An 18183-nucleotide genomic window follows, 5' to 3' on the forward strand; every position below is an offset into this window, starting at 1 on the left:
GAGAGGAAACTCCACTTAGCCCTCAGATACACTATCTTTGCCTATCAAACGTTTAAAACAATGTCAGGCTTGTTGCAGGTACAATGTATGAATAGCACACATTGCAAAGGGTTATAAAAAGCATAAATAATTGCAATTTCGAGAGTAGGATTTTTTTGAGCTCATGACATAACCACAATCCGCCATCTTTAAATCCAAGATGGCTGCGCACCACCGACCCTCCGCAACAATAGAAGGTAATTTTTTCTGAGAAAAACCTCTTTTTCTCCCACGAAGCACGTTTTCGCACTCGCGTTTCCTCAGATATCGATAGCGTTCAACGTAAAGAACCGACTGGAACAATGAAAACGGAATTTGGGATTTCGTTTTTTTTTCCGACACCGTCTGCCCCCTTTTTTTTTCCGGCTGCTTCACTTACTTGCAGTTCGGCTTTTTCCGCTTCCCATCGCGCCTTTTCCATCTCAAACCGCGTCCATTCGTGCTGGATGAAGTGTAAAATCCCCGGCACCGTGTAGGAATCCGGCTCCGGGGAGTTTTCTGAGGTGATTTTCTCCAGGGTTGGTGGGGTCGCCGGGCTCGGACAGCCCGCGCCGCCGAGCGCCGAAGCCATAGCGGCTGGCTGCCCTTCCATCTCTTGGCCGCCTCGTCCTTGTCCCCTTGCCAGATAGTGAGGTCCCCGTCGGCCTGAACGGGCGGCGCATGCGCCCTAGCCACGGACGCGGGCTGACTTCCTGCCAAATAATGTGCATCACAACATCCTACACTCCAGTCAAGAGTCATTCATTGAGAAGAAAGGATGTCGGTGTGTGTCTGTCTGAGGGAAGCACAGGGCACCATCTGTGGCACATGATGCTATAATCTTGTTAATTAACTACTTTCTATTTTTAAAAAAACTGCAAATGTCAGCTGTGGCTCAGTGCGTAGCACTCTGACTCACAAGTTGTGTGGGTTGGAGGTCTGTAGAGAGAGAGAAAGAAAGACTTGCATTTACATAACACTTTTCACAACCACCAGACATCTCAAACCACTGCAGGACATTTTGGAGTGCAGTCATTGCTGCAATATAGGAAGTGCAGTAGCTAATTTTCACTCAGCAAAGCAAACATCAGAGTGATTTTTAAAATTCATAATGCTAACTCATGAAGCATTGATAGTTCATTGTTGAACATATCATTCCAAATGCCTATGGCTGATGCAGTGTGTATGGTTATGATGTTTCCAGGAATTTATCCGGCAGTACATAGTTGATGGTTCAACTTGCATGCCACAATTTGAACTTGTGCACCTTTGGAGCATATGGCCAACATTTTCCATGCTTGTCCTCAAGTAGTTGAAGCTTCTCCAGATTTTCAGTGGAAGGGTGTAATCTGAACTTCATTGCTTGGGTCAGATAGCAGGTCATGTTCGGTGATGTTTGCAGTCAACAGTGGGGCTGTCGTCAATTGGTAGGGTGTGGATAAAGTATGGATAAGATTGAACAGATGTTCTATATATGTGTATTTCATTGTAATGGGGTTAAGAAAAAAAGCCATTTTTTCATTATGATGAGTTTTTTTAAGGCGAGGTGTTATGAAGTTGAAGGTGTGTATTATTCCTTTAAGAGAGAGTGAAGGCTGTTTTGGCAGTGAGAGTTTGCAAGTAACTGTCATGTGACTAGCAAACTCACAGTGTACTGGAAAATTGAAAATACGTAAAATTTGACCATAAACTAGATACCTCAGTTGTTTTGACCACCATTTAATTTAACCAATCAGTTTAAATTATGCCCCAGGATACTAAAATCTGAATTTTACTGTTTTAACAACATCAAACCAAAGAGTCAATCCAATGTTTAGGGTATAAAGTAACTGGCATTTTGAGAGTTAGCCAGTGAGAAAGAGACTGCTATTCAAAACACCCTCAATCAAAGGTACCTTTTCCATATGAAACATCTTTGCAGCAAAAGACCAAAGACAACCAGGGAGATCTACGTCCAGAAGAAGACAGATGCCGACGATGACAGCCACATGTCTGGTTTTGAAAATTAAGTTGACCTGTAATTTTAATAGGGGGTTTTATTGGATCAATATATTGTTATAGAGTTGGAGATAGATAACCGACCTTTAAGAGAAAGGAGGCTTAGGGTTGTAAATAGTTGTTGTTTGATGTTCACATTTAGAGTTAAAGAATAAAATTGATATTTTTTCTTTAAATAGTGGAATTTGGGGAGCTCTCTGTCACTCATACTTAACCAGACTATGAGGTGAGGTGAGCTTTTCTGGGTGTTTGGTTTAATTAGCAGAAAGGCTCACCACCGTGTCGTAACATCAGGGAATTTATTTTATTCGTGGGATGAAAGCATTGCTGGCTAGGCCAGCATTTATTTCCCATTCCTAACTGCCCAGGGGGCAGTTAAGAGTCAACCACTTTGCTGTGGTCTGGAGTCACATCTAGACCATTGCCAGATAAAATCACAGTTTCCTTCCTGAAGGATATTAGTGAACCAGATGGGATGAAGTGAAGAATGTGGCTTTTTTTTCCGAAGGTCTCGTGTTAAAGGAATTCTGACTGCTCTTAGTCAATGGTGTTCTTTAAAGAGGATTATTCTATATGGAGGTTCAATATTTGTTAGCACAGGAATTCAGTCACCCTAAACTATATTGGTCCCAATGTTCACGTCTTTCTGGAGATGTTTGTGTGGTCGTTGTTGAGCAGCAAGAATCTGCTTTTGATAGATTAGGGCAAGAAAAGCAGTGCATAGTGTGTTGGTTCTGTTACGCCAGGTGGTACCTGCCAGTTTCTTTATGAGATTCACTCTTGTCTTGACCTAGGTTCCAGAGTTTTGGAAACAAAACCCGAAATTGCTGGAAAATCTCAGCGGTCTGGCAGCTTCTGTGGACAGAAATCAGTTAATCTTTCAGGTCCAGTGACCCTTTTTCAGGATGTCAGACTGAAATGTTAACTCTGATTTTTTTCCGCAAATCCTGCCAGACTTGCTGAGATTTTCCAACAATTTCTGTTTTTGTTTCTGATTTCCAGCATCCACAGTTCTTTTGGGTATTTTTTCCAGAGTTTTGGAGATGTTATCAGTCAATCAAGGTACAGTCAAGAGTAATATCAAGGTATTTTGGCATTGACTCTTTATGGTGGTCAGCCACAGTACTGGTCTTAATGTTCTTCCTTGGTCTTTGAGTTAGTGTTTGAAGTGGAAGGCTGAAACAGCAGACTTGGCAATATTTGGTTGTTTGTTTTAAATACGTTGAAATTATTTAATCTGGTAAATCTGGACAGTACAGAAAGAACCACACATTCTATATTTTTGTGATGTTGATTGATGAATAAATTTTAGCCAGGACACCAGGGAAAACACCCCTGTCCTCCTTTAAAGTAATGGCTTGAGATCTTGTACATACACCTGCGTGGCCAGACAGTGCATTGGTTTAACATCTCATCTGAAATACGACACATCTGACAGAAAGCTTTCACTACTATATTGGAGTGTCAATCTTGATTTCTATTCTTAAATCCTGGAGTGGAGTCTTGTGGCTCAGAGGCAAGCATGTTCCTAACTGAGTCGCAGCTGATACATGTCCAGGCTGCCATTCCTAATGCAATGCCTCATTAACAGATTTTGAAATGAGGTCACATCTACCCTATCGGGTGGATGGAAAAGCTGCCTCAATTTTGACAACAAGCAAGGGAGCAATCTCTGGTGTCCCAACCAATACTTATCCATCCAGCAACATTGGTGAAATAGATTGACTGGTTATTATCGCATTTGCTGGTTTGCTGTAAAGAGTTTCAGGATGTGCTGACATTGTGAAAGGCACTGTATAATTTCTTTTGTAGCATCATCTTTTCTTCACTATGCACCGTGTACTTATTTCAATCTCTGCCAAAATGAGCCAGATCTTTCCAACTGCCTGGGAGACCTGGGAGTTGGTTTCTTCACATTGCTGTGGAAAAAGGTAGAGCTTTGCACTCTTTCCTGTCCACATAGGGAAAGCCTCTGGCTCTCAGCTCAGGATCAGCAGCAGCATTAATAAGAGACTACAAGAGACCTGACCTTTATAAAATAAATACAGTAGCATTTATAACCTGTCAGCACATGTCTTGTGACCAGGCACTATGCAATCAGATATCACATGACCAAATCTCCAGCAATACATCCCGGAAGAGTTGCCAATCTTATGTAATACACTGTGACCCACAATCAACCATTAGTGTTCCAAAGGTTATGTTTATCACTGTGATAGTACTTTACTGAAGCTTACCTTAATAATGCAAGCCCACCCTGCTTTGATGTTAACAAAACTGCTTTGCCAGTGTGTCTTCTCCATACAAATGTAACATTTCAGCACAATCAAGATTGGATCAATGTTTTTCTCCATCTAACCTAGCTCCATTCTTTTTCCCTTGCCTCAAGATTTTTTAATGTAACCTTTTATTACAACAACCATATGCATAATATTGATACTTACTTAATATTGCCAGTAAATGTTCAACCAAAATATAACTCATCCATCAGTAAAATGTAAGAAAATAGAAGAGGTAAGTGTTGATTTCATTGATATTTACAATATCATGAATCTTGGGATCATCCCAACATTTTTAAAATTTATTCATGTGATGGCATCATTAGCCATGCCAGCATTTATTGCCCTTTCCTCATTGCTCTCAAAAAGGTCTTGAATACAATTTAATAACACGCTTGCAAAATCAGCAGGAGCTGACTTACATTTGTGTAATGCCTTGTCTATCAAAAATTTATCTAACTCTGCCTTGAATGAATTCAAAGACGCAGCCTTTTACTTTCCGGGACAGAGAAATCCACAAACTAATAACCCTCTAAACAAAAAAAAAAATCACATCTCCGTCTTAAAGAGGAGTTCCCTTACTTCCAACCTGCATCACCTCTTTCTAATTTCTCCTAAATGTGGGAATATCCTCCCAGTATTCAACCTATCAATTTATATATTTCAAGAAGGTTACCATCTTAGTCCATTAGTGTAATAATTAGTCCAAGCCCCTGAGTTACTAATCCAGTAAGTAACATAACCATTCTGCTACCGTTCCCTTGTGAATATTGATTGAGACAGCAGAGAGTACTCCCTTGCTCTTTGTCAACTAGTGCCAAGCTCTTGCACACAATAAACTTAATTTTAATCTCATACAAAAGCTCCAACTCTGCAGCCCTCTCTCAGGAGTACATTGGGAGTGTCAGGCTAAATTGCATGAGGCCTCTGGAGTGGGACTTGAACTCAAATCATTTTGACTCAGAAGCAAGAGTGCTCCCCGCTGAACCAGAATTTTAATTAGCAGTAAAGTGAACAATTTTAGAACTGGTCGATGCGAAAAAAGGAGGTTCCAATCCACAAGCCATTGCAGCGTGGGCATGTCAAAAGTTCCTTCTTGTATTACTTGTTAGATCAAGAATGAATATGGCCATTAGTAGGTTAAGATTAGATTCCCCACAGTGTGGAAACAGGTCTTCGGCCCAACAAGTCCACACCAACCCTCCGAAGAGTAAACCACCCAGACCCGTTCCTCTATGTTTACCCCTGGCTAATGCACCTAACCTACATATCCTTGAACACTATGGGCAATTTAGCTTGGCCAATTCATCTGACCTGCACTCTTTGGATTGTGGGAGGAAACCGGAGCACTCGGACGAAATCCATGCAGACACAGGGGCAATGTGCAGACTCCACACAGACAGTCGCCCGAGGTTGGAATCAAACCCGGGTCTCTGGCATTGTGAGGTAGCAGTGGTAACCACTGTGCCACCCAGTTGGTTAAGTCCAGTTGGTTTTTTTTTGGAGTATCTGGCCATCACAAAAGCACAGCCAAGATGAGAAAATCACTGTGAAGAAAAATCAGTTACGTAGATCAGTAACGGTACATCTAAGATTATGAAGTGATTCCTGAACACGTTTATTAACTCTAGTTGAATGTATTCCTGGAGATCTCAAATGAGCATGTGTCCATTGATACACCCCAATGCTCCTGCCATTGGTCAACTGACAGAGTCATAGAAACATACAACACAAAAGGATGCCCATCCTTATGACCCCCTGTCCTCTGATGGCCAATTGGAAAGCCAAAAGACCCTGCATTATTTAACTGGATGATTCCTGACTACAGAGTATTTACAACCCAGAAACAGGCCATTTGGCCCAATTGGATGCTTATATTCCATGCAAGTGCCCTCTATTCCATCTACCCCATCTCAGCCTTTCAACATATCTTTCTGCTGTCTTTTCTCTCATGTACTCATCTAATTACATGTTGGAAACATATTAGCTATTTGCCACAACCATTCCACATTAAAACCTTTCTTTGAGTGAAGAAATTTCCCTTCATTTACCCATTGAATTTGTTAGTAACTATGTTGTATTAATGACCCCTGATCTCATACTTTTCCATCAATACTCAGGCTTCAACCTGCTCCACTAATCCATGCTATCCTTGACAGATGATCTTCTCCCATCTTTATTGCTTTTATAACCAATAAACAGGGGTATTCAAAGAAAAATTTAAAATACTCTAATGGTTTTTCTCCAGTGTGTATTTGCAACAGTGTCTGGAGGATAAATTTGCAATTCCTGGAGACACCTGATCATCACGGAAAAATGGGAAACCTTGCTCATGAATGGAACACACCAACTTGCACCTGCAAGCGCAGTTCCTGTCAATGAGGAGCAAGTGTATGAGAGAGTATGCTGGCCTGGATTCAATCTATTTTTCAGCAGCCAACAACTTTGAAAACAAGGTATTATTTGAGTTACAAATGTGTTATCTTTTGTACTGACCCGTTTGACCACAAATTTAAGTTGAAATGCAAGTTAAAGTAAAGTATAAGTTACATTCAAATTGTAGATATAGTAGTTTTTTTTTAATGACTCCATATTCCTTGCCTCGGATATAGTAGTATTAACCCTGTTGCAGTGGAGCAAGTCCAGACAATGATATAACATTATGGAATGATATTTAGTATAATTTCCAGGGATTGTAAGTTGCCCATAGTGTCTCGGTTCTCACTTTTTTGGGAAGAGGGTACCTTAGCTGAACCTGAAGTGTCTTGTCACTTAGTAGTAAGATCATAAGATGCTAGAGCTTAAACATACCATTTGGCCAATCAAGTCTGCTCCATCATTCAATGAGGTCATGGCTGATCTGATAATCCTCAGCTCCACTTTCCTGCCTTATCCTTATAACACTTGATTCCCTTTACGATAAAAATCTGTGTTCAGGTCTCTCCCTGATCGATTGAGGCAAGGACCCTACTGCTGCCCTGTTCAAGTTTGTTTAAATGCCATGCAAAGGGAGACATTGCACTGGAGAGGATGCAGAGGAGTTTCATCAGGAGGTTGCCTGGGCTGGAGGGTTTTCGTTATGAGGAGAAGTTGGATAGACTGGCATTGTTTTCCTTGGCGTGGGGAACACTGAAGGGGTCATGATTGCGTTGCTGTATTGCGACCTTGATTCCTTGTGGAGCCTGGAGTCATGAGAAAAAGGCTGACAATCCAGACTCAGCTGAGAGTATGAAATGTACTGTTTTTGGTTCTCAGGAGTGAAGATGCTGAAAGCTGAGCCACAGTTAAGTGGATGTCTTTTATTTTTGCAATGAAACCTTCAGTGTAAGTGCTGCTGCACAACATGGAACTAGGAAGTGATGGGATTTGACCATTCCCCAAATATGTTGAGGTGAACTCCTGTTCTCCCAGATCAGTTGCTGAAAAATAGAAGTGTTTGTGTATGTTCCTCATTTTTGAAAATAAGCAGAAGTTTGAAAATTTGCTGCTGTTACAGACATGTAATGTAAGAGGTGTTATAGAGTCACAGAGCCTGCTCTGCCATTCTGATATCCCTTACATCCAGTTTCCTGCCCTTTCCCTGTAATCTTGATTCCCCTACTGATCATATTATCAATTATCTCAGTCCTAAATGTACACAAGGACTCTGCCCCCTAAGTTCACTATGGTAAGGAGTTCCAAAGACTCTGAACCATCTGGGAGAAGAAATTCCTCCTCATCTCAGTCTTCTATTGGTGCACCTTTTACTCTGAGACTATGCCTTCTGGCCCTTGACTCTCCCTCAAGGGGAACCATCTCTCAGTATTTATCCTGTTAAGTCCCTTAAGAATCCTATATGTTTCAATGAGATCACTTCTAATTCTTGAAAATTCCAATGAGTAGAATCCCAACTGGCTCAACCTTCATAAGACAATCCCTCCATATTGGGGATCATCCTTGTTATAACTTTCTGTTATGATATTTTTCCTTAAGTAATGGGACTAAAATTGCTCACAGTATTCCAGATGTGGTATCACAAGCATCTTGTACAGTTGCAATGAGACTTCCCTACTCTTATGCTCCAACCTCCTTGAAATAATGGCCAACGTTCCATTAGCCTTCCTGATTACCTGAGGACCTGTGTGCTGGCTTTCTGTGTTTTATGCCCAGGTAGCTCCGAGTCCCTTTGTGTTGCAGCTTTCTGTGGTTTTATGAGGGTTTCTGCCTCCGCCACCTTTACAGGCAGTGAGTTCCAGAATTCCACCCTCCTTTGGGTGAAAAGATATTTTTCTTGCATCCCCTCTTAAATTTCCTGCGCCTTACTTTAAATCTCTGCCCCCCGTCATTGATCTCTCTATCAAAAGGAAAATCTCCTTCCTATCTACCTTTCTCTGCCCTTCGATTTTATACAATGCAATCATGACCCCTTCAGTGTTCCCCACTCCAAGGAAAACAATGCCAGTCTATCCAACTTCTCCTCATAACGAAAACCCTCCAGCCCAGGCAACCTCCTGATGAAACTCCTCTGCATCCTCTCCAGTGCAATCACCTCCCTCTTATAATGTGGATTCCAGGACTGCACATAATATTCCAATTTTGGCCTTATCAACATTTTAAAATATTCCAGCATAACCTCTCTGCTCTTAAACTCAATGCCTCAGGTAATAAAGAAAGGCAAGTATCCCATATGCCTGCATAACCAATTCATCTACCTGTTCTGCTACTCTAAGGGACCGGTGGACATGCATGTCCACATCTCTCTAATCCTCCGTGCTTCCCAAGGCCCTACTGTTTATCCTGTATTCTCTTGCTGTTTGTCCTGACCAAATGTATCACCCTACACTTACTCAGATTAAATTCCATTTGCCACAGTCCATCTCCTCCCATAATCTAAGACTCTCTCTGTTATTATGTATCACCCCACCAATTTTCTTATCATCTGCAAACTTACTGTTCAACCATCTGACATTCAGGCCTAAATCATTTATGTATACCATAAACAGCAAAGGTCCCAACACTGATCTCTGTGGAACCCACTACACATAAGCTTCCAGTCACAAAAACACCCCTCAACCATCATCGTCTGTTTCCTGCCACTCGGCCAATTCTGAATGCATTTAATCAAAATTCCTTAGACCCACGGGACTTACCTTCATTATCGGTCTTCCGTGCAAGACCTTATCAAAAGCTTTGCTAAAGTCCAAATTGATGATATCAAATGCATTGCCATCATCCACACACCTGGTCAGCTCTTCATTAAGAACTACATTACGGCTGTACTTAGAGAGGGTATTCCTGAGGGATCATCCAATGAAGTTATATGGTGGAACTGAAAAATAGGAAGGGGATAATCACCTGGATGGGCTTGTACTGCATGGTCCCCAATAGTCAGCAGGAAATTGAGGAGCAAATATGTAGGGAGATCTCAGATATCTGAAAGAACAATAGGATTGTAATGATAGGGGGTTTTAACTTTCCAAACAAACTGGGACTGTCGTAGTGTAAAGGGCTTGGATAGGGAGGAATTTGTTAAGCATGTTTAAGAAAATGTTCTTCCTCAATATGTGGATGTACCTACTAGAGAAGGAGCAAATCCCGACCTTCTTTTGGGAAATAAGTCAGGGCAATTTACTGAGGTGTTAGTGGAGGAGCACTTTGGGACCAGTGATCATGATTGTATTAGTTTTAAAATAATTATGGAAAAGAATAGGCCTTTTTCTGAAAGTTAAAATTCTAAATTGGAGTAAGGCCAATTTTGGTCATATTTGACAAGAACTTTCAAAGGTTGATTGAGGGAGGCTGTTCATAGGCAAAGACATGAGATAATGAGAGTACAGTGACAGAATGTTCCTGTTAGTGTGAAGGGCAAGGCTGGTAGGTGTAGGGAACACTGGATAACTAGAGATATTGATGCTCTGGTGAAGAAAAAGAAGGAGGCAATGACAGGTATAGACAGTTGGGATCAAGTGAATCCCTGGAGGAGTATATGGGAGTAGGAGTACACTTAAAAGGGAAATCAAAAGGGCAACAAGGGGACATGAGATAGCTTTGGCAAATAAGTTAAAGAGAATCCTGAAAGATTCAACAAGTACAATAAGGGTAATATAATAACTAGGGAGAGAATAGGGCCCGTTAAAGGTCAATGAGGCTGTCTATGTGTGGAATCACAGGAGATGATTGAGATACTAAACAAATATTTTGCCTCAGTATTTGCTGTTGAGAATGACATGGAAGCCAGGCAAATTGGGGAAATAAGTAGTGATGTCTTGAAAAGATTCCACGTCACAGAAGAGGATGTACTGGACCTCTTAAAACATGTAAAAGTAGATAAATAACCGGGACCTAATCAGGTGTATTCCAAAATATTATGGGAAGCCAGAGAAGAGATTGCATCCCTTGCAGAGATATTTGTATCATCGACAGCTGTGCATGAGGTGCCAAAAAACCAGAGGGTGGCTAATGTTGTGCCATTGTTTAAGGAAAAGCCAGGGAACTATAGATTGGTGAGTCTGATTTCAGTGGTGGTTAATTTGTCGGAGGTGATTCTGCAAGATAGGATTTGTATGCATTTGGAAAGGCAAGGGCGGGTTAAGGAAAGTCAGCATGGCTTTATGTGTGGGAAATTGTGTCTCACAAATTTGATTGAATACTTTGAAGAGGTTACCAAGAAGATAGGTGAAAGCAAAGCGTTTACATGGACTTTAGCAAGCCCTTCAACAAGGTCCCGCAAGGTAGATTGGTTTGTAAGGTTAGATCACATGGGAATTAGGAAGCGATAACCAATTGGAGACAAAATTGGCTTGATGGTAGAAGACAGAGTATGGTGGTAGATGATTGTTATTTGGACTGGAGGCCTGTAACCAGCAGTGTGCCACAAGAATCAGTTCTGTGTCTACTGTTGTTTGCTATTTATATCAACGATTTGGATGAGAATATAGGAGGTTTAGTTTGTAAGTTTGCGGATGACACCAAAATTGGTAGCATAGTGGACTGTGAAGAGGGTTATCTAAGAATACAACAAGATCTCGATAATATGGAACAATGGGCTGAGAAGTGGCAGATGGAGTTTTATTTAGATAAATGAGGTGTTGCATATTGGTAAGACAAACCAGGACAGAACATACACAGTTAATGGTAGTGCCATGGGGAATGTTGTTGAACAGAGGGACCTAGAGGTGCAGGTTCATTGTGTCTTGAAAGTGACATGGCAGGTAAACAAGGTGGTGAAGAAGACATTTGGCATGCTTGCCTTCATTGGTCAGAGCATTGAGTACATCATTTGTTGCAGCTGTACAAGATATCGGTGAGGCCACTTTTGGAATACTGCTTACAATTCTGGTCGCCCTGCTCTAGGAAGGATATTGTTAAACTAGAAAGAGTACAGAAAAAGATTACCAGAATGTTGCTGGGACTGGAGGGTTTGAGTTAAGGAGAGGCTGGATAGGCTGGGACTTCTTGCCATGGAGCATTGGAGGCTGAGGAATGACCTTATAGAGGTTCATTAAATCATGAGGGGCATTGATAAGGTGAATAGTCAAGGTTTTTTTCCAAGGGTAGGGGAGTTCAAAACTAGAGCCACAGCTACCTGTCCAGCCCGCTCTGAATATTGTATGTTTCACTAAGGTTTCCTTTACATCATCTACATTCCAATGAGTACAAGCCCAACCTATTCAACCTCCTCTTGTAAGAAATTCCCTCTAAATCCAGAATCAATTTAGCAGAACTTCTCCAGACTGTCTCCAATGCCAGTATATCTTTCCTTCGATAAGGGGACGAAAATTGTAATCACAGAGAACATAGGCTGTCCAGTCTGTCTGTCTGAGAGGGGAGATGTTCTTTGATAAAGTCAAACACTGATCATTAGGATTCTGAGTGTAAGTTGATATAAGAACTGGTGCTCAAGTAGTGAGTCATGAGTAGTTTGAGAGTTGCTGTTTTCAGGGCAAATAGAATGGTTAATCAGGATTTTTTGTGAGCTCCAAGTAAAGAAAATCAAACATTTCTTTTACTCAGCCCAGACAATCACAAAGGCCAACCTCCCATCTATAGAATCCATCTACTAAGCACGCTGTCAAGGAAAGGCCGCCAGCATTCTCAAAGATCCATCCCGCCCTGGCAATGCTTTTTTACAACCTATACCATTGGGGAGAAGGTACAAAAGCCTGAACACACAACAAGTTTCGAAACAGTTTCTACCCTATTGTTGTTAGAATACTGAATGGACTCACAAACTCTTAACATTCGCTTGTACCTGTGTTTTTGTTTTTGCCACTGTTTACCTATTATTTACTTATCTATGCTACTTAACTGTGTGATTTGCCTGTGTTGCTTGCAAGACAAAGCTTTTCACTGTGCCTCGGTACACATGACAATAAACTCAATTCAGTTCAATTCAATTCATGTCTGTTGACAAGTTGAGTCATGGCAAATGAAGTACAATACAGATAATTGTGAGGTTATCCACTTTGGTAGCAGAAACAGGAAGGCAGATTATTATCTAATTGGCGAAGGATTGTGAAGTGGGAGGTGCAACGAGACCGGGGTGTCCTTGTACAGCAGTTGCTGAAAGTAAGTATGCAGGTGCAGAAGGCAAACGGTTGGATGACCTTCTTCATAGTGGAAGGATTTGAGTACAGGAGCACGGCTGTCATGCTGCAATTGTACAGGGCCTTGGTGAGATGACATCTGGTGTATTGCACGCAGTATTAGTGTCCTTATTGGAGGAAGGATGTTCTGCTGTACAGGGAGTACAAGGTAGGTTTGTCAAACTGGGTCTTTGGATAGCAGAACGGATGTATGCAGAGAGAGTGGATCAGTTACAGTCATATTCACTGGAGTTTAGAAGAATGGGAGGGAGGTTGAATCTTGTAGAAATATAGAAAATTCTAACAGATTTAGACTGGCTTAAACACGGGAATGATGTTCCTGATGACCGAGGAATCCAGGGCTAGGGTCACAGCCTAAGGATATAGAATTGGATCATTTAGGACTGAGATGAGAAAGATCTTCACCCAGAGAGTTGTGAGCCTGTGGAATTTTCTGCCACAGAAAGCAGTTGAAGCCAAAACATAGAATGCTTTCAAGAAGAACACTGCATACAGTTCTATAGGAAGAACGTTGTTAATCTTGAGAGAGTGCAGAAAATATTTCCAAGGATTTGCTGGGAGTGGAAGGTTTGAGTAACAAGAAGAGGCAAAATAGGCTTGAGCTTTTTTCTCTGGAGCATCAGAGGCTGAGGGGTGACCTTGTAGAGATTTATAAAATCATGAGGGGCAAGGATAGCGTAAACAGATAGGGTCTTTTCTCCAGGGTAGGTGAGGTACAAAACTAGAGGGCAAAGGTTTAAGGTGAAAGGGAAAAGACTTAAAAGGAACCTGAGGGGTAACTTACACGCAGAAGATAGTGTGTGTTTGGAATGAGCTGCCAGAGGAAGTGGTGGAGTTTGGTACAATTACAACATTTAAAAGGCATCTGGATGGGTATATGAATAGGAAGGGTTTAAAGGAATATGGGCCAAGTGCTGGCAAATGTCACTAAGTAAAGTTAGGATGTCTGATTAGCGGCAGACGAGTTGCACTGATGGGTTTGTTTCAGTGCTTTATAGCTCTAACTATGACTTTAGAGGGCATAGGTTTAAGGTGAGAGGAGAAAGGTTTAAAAGAGACCTGAAGTGGTGCTGGTATGGAATGTGCTTCCAGAGCAAATGGTAGAGGCAGGTACAATGACAAAATTTAAAAGACATTTGGACAGGTACATGAATAGAATAGGTTTAGAGGGATGTGGGGTGAAAATGTGTTGCTGGAAAAGCGCAGCAGGTCAGGCAGCATCCAGGGAACAGGAGAATCGACGTTTCGGGCATAAGCCCTTCTTGATTCTCCTGTTCCCTGGATGCTGCCTGACCTGCTGCGCTTTTCCAGCAACACATTTTCAGCTCTGATCTCCAGCATCTGCAGACCTCACTTTCTCCTTAGAGGGATGTGGGCCAAGTGCAGGCAAATGCGACTAATACAATTTAGGTTACATGGTTGGCATGGATGAATTGGACTGAAGGGTCTCTTTCTGGGCTGTATGACTCTATAAATTGGTCAGATGTGACCACCCCTTAACAAAACCATGCTGACTGTTATTGATTAATCCCATCTAATCTCCAAGAATCTTGTATGTTGCAATTATATGGCCTCTCATTTTTCTATATTTCAACAAATACAGTCCCAACCTCATCAACCTCTCCTCATAAGACTGTCCCTCCATACCTGGTATCAGACTAGTGAACCTTCCCTGGACTGTCTCCAATGCCAATGTATCTTTCCTTAGATAAGGCATCCAAAACTGTTCAGCATTCCATTGTAGTCTGACTAATACCTGATATAGTTTTAATAAATCCTCCCTACTTAATTTCCTGTGAAATATCCTAATCCACAGAGAGTCATGTTCACTCATCACCTGTGACTCCCTTGCCTCCTGGTTAAGAAAAACCTTCATTTTAAAATTATCATTCTTATTTTCAACTTCCTCCGTAGTTTTGCTCTTCTGGATCTCTCAAATCTCCTCAAATCTGCAACCCTATAGGATATCTGTGCTTCTCTAATTTTGGCCCCTTGAGCATCTCTGGCTTGAAGTATCTGGCTTGAAGCATTTGGTGATGATACATTCAGCTGCCTGGGCCATAAGCCCAGACATCTATCTGCCACTTGGCCTCTTTCTTCCTAGAGGATGTTTCCTTCACCAACTCTTTGACCAAACTTTTGATAACCTGCTCTAATATTTCCTAATATATCTCTGTATCAGACTTTGTTTCTGAGGCTCATGTGAAATATCTTGGGACATTTTATATGAATGCTTGCTATTATTATTCAGTCATGACTTTGTTGAATGATGGAAGGTTTGAGAAGATTTACTCCAGTTCCTATTTCTTAATTTTTGTTAATAGTCAACAAGTCCAATGTATTCACTGACCTCTAAAGGAATACCAAACTGGGGAGATTCCATTCTGCACGTAGTCATCAATTAATGAGTACTTTTATCTCTTCGCAGAATAATGTCTCTATTTTTGTTTTTAGATCCAAAGAAGACTGTATGTTTCTGGTGAATTAATTGCAACTATTAGTTGACCATGAATCAGGATCTTGATGTGATTGGTCATTTTTGCAATTTTAAAAGACAATGAGAGATAATTCAAGAAAAGCTGCAACGTGAACAAATTAATTATCAACACTACTGAATTATTAAAAAGCACAATGCGGGTTAGTTTTTGCCAGATGCTACTGACTGGGGCAATAATGATTAATCTCGTCGTTCTCTACTATGTCTCCAGAACTCAGCAGCAAATGCTGAAACACAAAGTCCCAGGGAAGGCTGCCTCCAGGAAACTAGCAGTTTCAAGAGTCACTGGGATCACTGTACTAATACGAGAGTTTGAAGACTTTGAGAATTGGGTAGTAGGTGTGGTGCAGTCTTTCCTGAAGCAAAGACCAGACCAGCCCATTGTTGTGGTGGCTGACAAACTACCATACCCACCACTGGACCTGCCCAATAAGCAGAACATACAGGTCGTGCTATTGAAGGCATCTCCAGATCAGCCGTACTATGTCACCAGACCTGAATTCTACATCAACACTGAGTACACCCTTCTGGTGCCTGACGGGGTGCAATTGGACTCAACCCAACAGCTTGACCATCTTCTTCAGGAGTTTGAGGCCAACAAAGGAAAGGTTCAGATGGTAGCAGCTCCTATTCAGAATGGGGAAACATTCCACTGTCAAAACCTGCGAGTTAGTCTTAAGGAGTGGACTGCCGTCTATCAGCTTTCTCCTGCCCAGGTTTGCGATGCCATTGACGGAGATGCAGTGGTTCTTCTTCGAACCGAGGATTTGTTCAACTTCTCTCAGCCCATGACAAGGCCGCTCTTGACATCCCTCTTTGTCCAGTCTTCACTGCATGGCTGGAAGGTGAAGATGGCAGAGAATGTGGTGTTCTCGTCGTACCACCGCTCTTTGTTCATGTCAGCCCATAACCGTTGGAAGGCAGACATCAACACAAAAGCAAGGCTGTCCCAACTCTTCAAAGACTTCGGCATGAAGCATGTGGTGCAGCCCAATGGAAAGGAGCAGTGGTATGGCTGCAACAAAGACACTCCTCGCTGTTTCAGGACGGTGCATGATGACACGCCTGAGTACCTATATGAAAACAGGTGGACTCCACCTTGTTGCCTCAAAGCCTTGCGCGAGACCACCAAGTATGTCATAAACATCTTGGAGTCCTCTGGTGTCCGCTACTGGCTGGAGGGCGGAACTCTTCTGGGAGCAGTCCGTCACCAGGACATCATTCCATGGGACTATGACGTGGACCTTGGGATTTATCTGGATGACGTGGAAAATTGCGAATTTCTAAGGAGCCTGGACTCTGGATCGGTTGTCGACGAGAATGGCTACGTGTGGGAAAAGGCAGTGGAAGGTGACTTCTACCGTGTGCAATACAGCGAAAGCAACCACTTGCATGTTGACTTGTGGCCTTTCTATGCCAGAGATGGAATCATGACCAAAAACACGTGGATGGACCACAAACAGGACATGGAGTTCCCAGAGCACTTCCTGAAACCACTGGTCCCCATACAGTTTGCTGGAATAACTGCTCTTGCACCCAACAATCACAGGCGCTTCCTAGAATTGAAATTTGGAGAGGGTGCCATCGAAAATCCTGAGTACCCAAACCCTGCCAGGAAAAAGTTAGAGAGGAAGGACTAAATGCAGAGGATATTAATTAGCAATAAGGACTGGTAGAATCCTTTGAAATGTTATATCACAGATAATTATTGTTCCACATTTATTTCTTCCTCCCCATTTTCTCTCCTGAAGACACTGCATCTTCCTGGGAGATAGTTCCAGGAATTATGGTGGCATTATCTGGGGATTCAGATAGAGATAGTGAGGAAATCAGTGGAAGATGGGAGACTTTTACTCCTTGATATCCGCACTCACTTCCTTTCCAATAGGTAGTGCTGTATCACTGCAGCATCTGGAAACCTGGATGATCTTATCCCCAACCAACCTGAGCTGACCACAGACAGATTAAACATGAGACCTTTTGTCCTAGCTCCAGTGTTGCACCATGTGGTCACAGAGTCATACACAGAAACAGATCCTTCGGTTGAACCAGTCTACACCAACCATAATGGGAGAAAGTGAGGTCTGCAGATGCTGGAGATCAGAGCTGAAAATGTGTTGCTGGAAAAGCGCAGCAGGTCAGGCAGCATCCAGGGAACAAGAGAATCGACGTTTCGGGCATAAGCCCTTCTTCAGGAAAGATTTCCTGAAGAAGGACTTATGCCCGAAACGTCGATTCTCCTGTTCCCTGGATGCTGCCTGACCTGCTGCGCTTTTCCAGCAACACATTTTTAGCTCTACACCAACCATAATCCCATACTAAACTAGTCCCACCTGCCTTCTCCTGGCCCATATGTCTCCAAACCTTTCCTGTTCACCTACTTATCCAAATGCCTTTTAAAATATGCCCCTTACTCTCGAAATCCCCCATGCTAGGGAAAAGAAAACTACCATTAACCTATCAAGCAAAGTTAGTGTGGGAATATCATTCCTTTTAATATACAATAGCTTTAAATATATATGAGACGACAGGATGTAAATTTTCTCAGAAATGCTCAAATTTTGAGAGGTACCGCTCAAACTCCTAATTACAGAATTATAAATCCAGTTGATATGAGATCAATTAAATTATCTGGAGTTATGTGCAAGCAAAATTTGAACTTTAAAAATATGCAGAGTACTAGAAGATGCTCAGTGACCCTTCAGAACCTGAACTAAAACGTGATCCATGCCATGTTTAAGTTATTGATATATTTTCTGAAAAATCATGTTTTGAAATTCCAATGAACTACACTACTGCCAATTTA

At 41.9% G+C, this 18183-nt stretch overlaps 2 protein-coding genes across 4 annotated transcripts in view; one reads left to right on the plus strand and one right to left on the minus strand.

The window, feature by feature from the left end:
- Nucleotides 1-778, minus strand: part of LOC122542811 (striatin-3-like) — a 53737-nt gene extending 52959 nt beyond the window's left edge. The window contains exon 1 of the mRNA XM_043680869.2: nucleotides 419-778. Coding sequence (XP_043536804.1) covers nucleotides 419-631 — 213 coding nt within the window. The 5' untranslated portion in view covers nucleotides 632-778. The remainder of the gene's footprint in view (nucleotides 1-418) is intronic.
- On the plus strand, nucleotides 196-17522 carry fkrp (fukutin related protein). 3 transcript variants are annotated; one of them, XM_087984031.1, is made up of 4 exons: nucleotides 196-236; nucleotides 6544-6751; nucleotides 12288-12426; nucleotides 15335-17522. In XM_087984031.1, exon 4 carries the CDS (start codon nucleotides 15512-15514, stop codon nucleotides 17015-17017), a length of 1506 nt encoding a protein of 501 aa, XP_087840157.1. In that variant the 5' UTR covers nucleotides 196-236; nucleotides 6544-6751; nucleotides 12288-12426; nucleotides 15335-15511; the 3' UTR covers nucleotides 17018-17522. The 3 variants fall into 3 exon arrangements, with proteins under 3 accessions (XP_087840157.1, XP_043536806.2, XP_087840156.1); XM_043680871.2 differs by lacking the exon at nucleotides 12288-12426; XM_087984030.1 differs by lacking the exons at nucleotides 196-236; nucleotides 12288-12426 and adding an exon at nucleotides 685-802.
- The last annotated feature ends 661 nt before the right edge of the window (nucleotides 17523-18183 follow it).

Source organism: Chiloscyllium plagiosum, unplaced genomic scaffold (assembly GCF_037043375.1).
Source record: "Chiloscyllium plagiosum isolate Xiang-an unplaced genomic scaffold, Cpla_swu_hap1 HiC_scaffold_47, whole genome shotgun sequence".
Classification (NCBI taxonomy): Eukaryota; Metazoa; Chordata; class Chondrichthyes; order Orectolobiformes; family Hemiscylliidae; genus Chiloscyllium; species Chiloscyllium plagiosum.

Coding starts and splice junctions, on each gene's coding strand:
- fkrp (XM_087984031.1), top strand. CDS start 15,512: ATGCGGGTTAGTTTTTGCCAGATGCTACTGACTGGGGCAATAATGATT.